This window comes from Stegastes partitus, unplaced genomic scaffold, assembly GCF_000690725.1.
Source record: "Stegastes partitus isolate 25-593 unplaced genomic scaffold, Stegastes_partitus-1.0.2 Scaffold1389, whole genome shotgun sequence".
NCBI classification, from domain to species: Eukaryota; Metazoa; Chordata; class Actinopteri; family Pomacentridae; genus Stegastes; species Stegastes partitus.
In genome coordinates, this window is record NW_007579120.1 from 91,861 (window position 1) to 96,272 (window position 4,412).

At 48.2% G+C, this 4,412-nt stretch overlaps 1 protein-coding gene across 1 annotated transcript in view; it reads right to left on the reverse strand.

Annotated features, from left to right (window-relative positions):
• LOC103370214 (exostosin-1c-like) overlaps positions 1-4,122 on the reverse strand; it is a 95,629-nt gene extending 91,507 nt beyond the window's left edge. The window contains exon 1 of the mRNA XM_008299183.1: positions 3,176-4,122. Coding sequence (XP_008297405.1) covers positions 3,176-4,122 — 947 coding nt within the window. The remainder of the gene's footprint in view (positions 1-3,175) is intronic.
• Positions 4,123-4,412: the final 290 nt, after the last annotated feature.

Here is a 4,412-nt window from a genome sequence, read left to right on the forward strand (position 1 = left end):
CCTTCTGAGAACGTGGACTCTCTTCGTCTGCTCCGGCTCCTGCGTCGGTTCGATGGCGCTCTGGGTTTCTCTCTGCAGTTTTTCTGGCCTCGGTCTGACAGTAACTTTCTCTTCCTCGCTCTGAAATCCATCATCTGCTGTCTGGATGTTCTGCACCGTCGGGCCACTCTGCTCTTTGTATCCGTCCACCATCGGACTTTATAATGAGGACGCCCTGTCAGCACTTCACACGCTTCTGCTGCAAAGTCGACGCGAGCAGCAGAGAAACTGGACCTGGTTCCGCTGCACGGAGCTGCAGCAGAACTCTAGAAACCACAGCAGGACATCATGACGTGTGCACGAACAGATCAGCTGCTCAGAACGTTTCCGGCAGCGAGATTCACGTCTCTGTGGTTTTGTAATAATGAGAATAGTTAAAGTTTTACATCAGATGCTGGAGGTTTGTAATTAACTGCTGACGACGCAAACTAATTAGGAAGCAAAAACAACGCGGTCGTAAATTTACTGCATGTTTCAGGCTGTGAATAGTTTGGAGTTAAACACAGGAACAAATCAGGAGGTTTTTATGTTAAACATGGAAACGATGGATTTTTAAAATGGCTTCAAACCGAAGCTGCTTGATGCTGGAAATAAATGATGAAAAAACAGAGAAATGTTTGTGTCACCAAACGGTTCTGAGTCATTACGGACAATTCTTTAGTCACTTTTGTTCAATTTCAGACCATTTTTGACAAACTTTGAGCCACTTTGAAGAACTTTTCAGTCACTTTGATCATTTTCAGTGATTTGGGATATTTTTGTCATTATGGACCATTTTCAGTCATTTTGAACAAGTTTTGAGTCATTTCAGAGAAATTTCGTGTCATTTTTGTCAAACTTTAAAACTGATTTGGAGTCATTTTAGAAAGTTCAAGTCGCTTTTGTCAGATATAAAGTCATTTAAGACGAGTTTTGAGTCCTTTTAAAGAATTTTTGAGTCATTTTAGAGAAATTTTCAGTATATTTTATGAATTTCTTGTTATTTTGGACAATTTTAAAATAATTGTGGAAAATATTTTGAGTCGTTTTAGTGAATTTTGAGTCAGTTGGGAACATTTGTGCCGTTTTTAATGAATTTTTTGGACCATTTTTGTCAAACTTTAAGTCATTTCACACAACACATGATTGATTTGGGATATTTTTTGTCATTTTGGACCATTTATCTGTAATTTCAAACAAGTTTTGAGTCATTTCAGAGAAATTTTGTGTCAAATTTGTAGAACTTTAAAACAGTTTTGGAATCACTGGAATGTTTGGAGTCATTTTAGAGGGTTCGAGTCATTTTTTCAGATATAAAGTCATTTAAGACGAGTTTTGAGTTCTTTTAAAGAATTTTGGAGTCATTTTAGAGAAATTTTCAATATATTTTGTGAATTTCTCGTTATTCTGGACAATTTTTAAGTCTTTTTGGTAAATATTTGAGTAACACTAGATATTATTTTTGTCATGGACAATTTTTGTTTGAATCAGTGGATTCTAAAATTTAGTGAACATGGGCTGGACTGTGAGCAGAACATTTTAAACATCATGTTTGTTTAACTGCAGGAGGCTAAAATCATTAATGCTTCCTGCAACGTGACTATTGTGCCGATCACAGTGTAGATACTGAAACAATATATTGTGCAGAACTATTTTAAACCACCTTCAACCAGCCACATCTGTCTTCAGGTTTATCAGCAAACAGCTGGCGGGTGAATCTTCACCGTCTCAGCTCCAGTAAGCCAGTAAGAGAAAAGCGCCGAACGTTCCCCGACATGAATCAGACAGATGGGCGAGTTTCCTGAAGCTCATCATTATTAAAACACAACGGCGCCCAACAAAAGGCCCGTATAGCAGCACGTATATAAACAGGCCTACACGCCTTTGTGAGCGCTCGCCTCACATCACGCCGAGATTATGCAGAAATTAATTAGTTTTAATAATAAAACTCCACAGATGTTGCTGCGTTTTTCACCGTCTTTCATCCGCCAACAGCAGCAAGAAGCCCCTTTACAAAAACGGACAGTTTGATTAAAAAAAAGCCCTCAAACCCTGCAGCGGTTTCATTCTCTCAGATAATCAGAGATTTCACGGCGCTGCTCTCCGCGCTGACCTTTGCTTTGGTTCATTACACTCTGTAGTAATTCGTTAGTTTCACCTCCTGCTCCTACAGCAGCAAACACCAACAGAACGCGTTGTTTCTGCTGCGCTCATTCGTTCGTCTGTACGCTTTGTTCAAACTCCACATCACAAAGGTCAGCTCAGGTGAAACCGAACCAACGGCAGCTTTAACGGCGCTAATGTGAGAAATGAGAGGATTCCTGGAAACGCTGACCTGAATCTGAATTTCCTGAGACACGAGTTTGCGTCTGAAATCTTTGATCTGCCAAACATCATAAACTCAAACAGTCACCAACTGTGCAGCCAGAAAGGAGACAGAAATAACCGCGGGGACACACAAAGCAACATCACTGACGATCTGAAGGAGCAATAAAACGCTACAGAGCTCAAACACAAGCACGACATCGCCGCCACGCTGAGTTTCCTCACGAAGGAGTAACACAAGACTTCCAGAGGACCGAACCACGAGGCTGGGTCAGCGGGTCAGCAGGTGTGTCGGGCCGGAAGTCAGAGTCTTGACTGTCACTAAGAGGTTTCTGCATGAACCTGCTGGATCTCCATGGCAACTGATGCTGTGGAGCCAGAGCTCCATGGTAACTGATGCTGTGGACCTGGATCTCCATGGTAACTGACACTATGATGCTACATCTCCACGGTAACTGATGCCATGGAGCCAGATCTCCAAGGTAACTGATGCCGTGGAGCTACCCTGGTTTCTGTTTGGATGATGATGTTTTCTCTGTAAACCTGCTGATCTGTACGTTACTACAACCACTGAAGGAAGCATCCTGTTGCCATGGAAACCTACCTGTGTTCAGCTGCAGATACAGAAATCACATGAATACGTTTCTATGTTTGGTCCGTTTACTCTGCTGGTGCTGCAGCTGACAGATGATCAGAACATTGATTATCTATTGGTATTTATTGCAGTCCGACCGCCTCTGAAGTAGAAAGTCTGACTTAACAAAGACAACTGATGACTCACACAAACCCGCCAGGTGGTTCTGCCCTCAGTGGACCACGTGACCCGTCTTACCTTTCGTACTCCAGGTTGTCGTGGTCGCAGCGGGCGTCCTTGTGCTTCTCCCAGTCCTTCCCGTGGCGGCACGTCGTCAGCGACACGATGTCCTTCCCGTTGTGGATGTGATGCAGAGCGTTCCTGGTGTCCGATCCGATGCCCGTCAGGTACCGCTTCCCTTTGAACATCAGCAGGTACTTCCGTCTGGGCGGGACAGTGTTCCGGACCAGCCAGCCGCGCTCGCCGCCCTTCTGGGGATGGTCCTTGGAGAAGAGCGGGATGGAGACGTCGAAGCCCGGCCGGAAGTGCTCCGTGTTCAGGCTGGCCTTGGCCAGGATGGCCTGGCCGATGTTGAAGCCCAGGTCCTCCGTGTAGTTGGGCCACGTGCCCGAGTACAGGTTGAAGATCAGGTGGTTCCGGCCGTCGTTCCACAGCGGGTAGCCGCGGATACGCTCGTCCACGTTGGGCACAAACTGTCCTGACAGCTGGTCCCGATCCAAAGTGTCGATACCGAGCACGAACAGGCAGGCCTCGCGGGGGTCCGAGGTGAAGTAGCGCGACTCGCCGATGGACGTCAGGATCTTCCTGTAGCTCTCCGACACGCGCTCGTTCTTCTCAGACGGGTAGATGTAGACCCGGAACCCTTCTCGTCCTCGGCGCCGACACCGAGAGAAGTCGAAGCAGGTCTCCATGCGGCAGCGGCTGTCCTTGTAGATGGCCGACCAGGCCTGGCGGCGCTGGCGGGGCGACTCGGCCGTCCCCGGGTCCGTCTGCAGCTCGTCCAGGTGGGCATAGCGGGGCAGGAAGGCCCGGTCGGTCCAGTTGGGCCACGGTCGGACCACCTCGGCCCGCTGGCGCGTCAGCAGCCGCAGCAGGCGCAGCTGGACTCCCCCCCCCCAGTAAAAGAGCAGCAGCCAGCAGCTCGCACACAGACCCAGCAGGACATACTTCTTCCGGGCCTGCATGGGTCCGTCGCTGTCTCTTGGTTCTGCTCGGTCTCGCTCTGCTTCCTCCTGCTTCCCCTCAGCTCTGGCGCCTCACAGGGGTTCTGCTGACTCGTGACGTCTAACAAGGAGCTTCTAGCGGAGGACGACGTGTTGACAAGGACATGGCTGGTTCCGAGTGTGGCCCGGTCCGATCCGACTGACTCCCGTCTCAGTCTCTCTCAGTCTTCTCCATCTGCTCTCAGATCTGTGCGCTAACCCGTCCCTGCTGCTGAGTGCATGTCTGCTGGTGTCCGGCCCGGCTGGCAGTG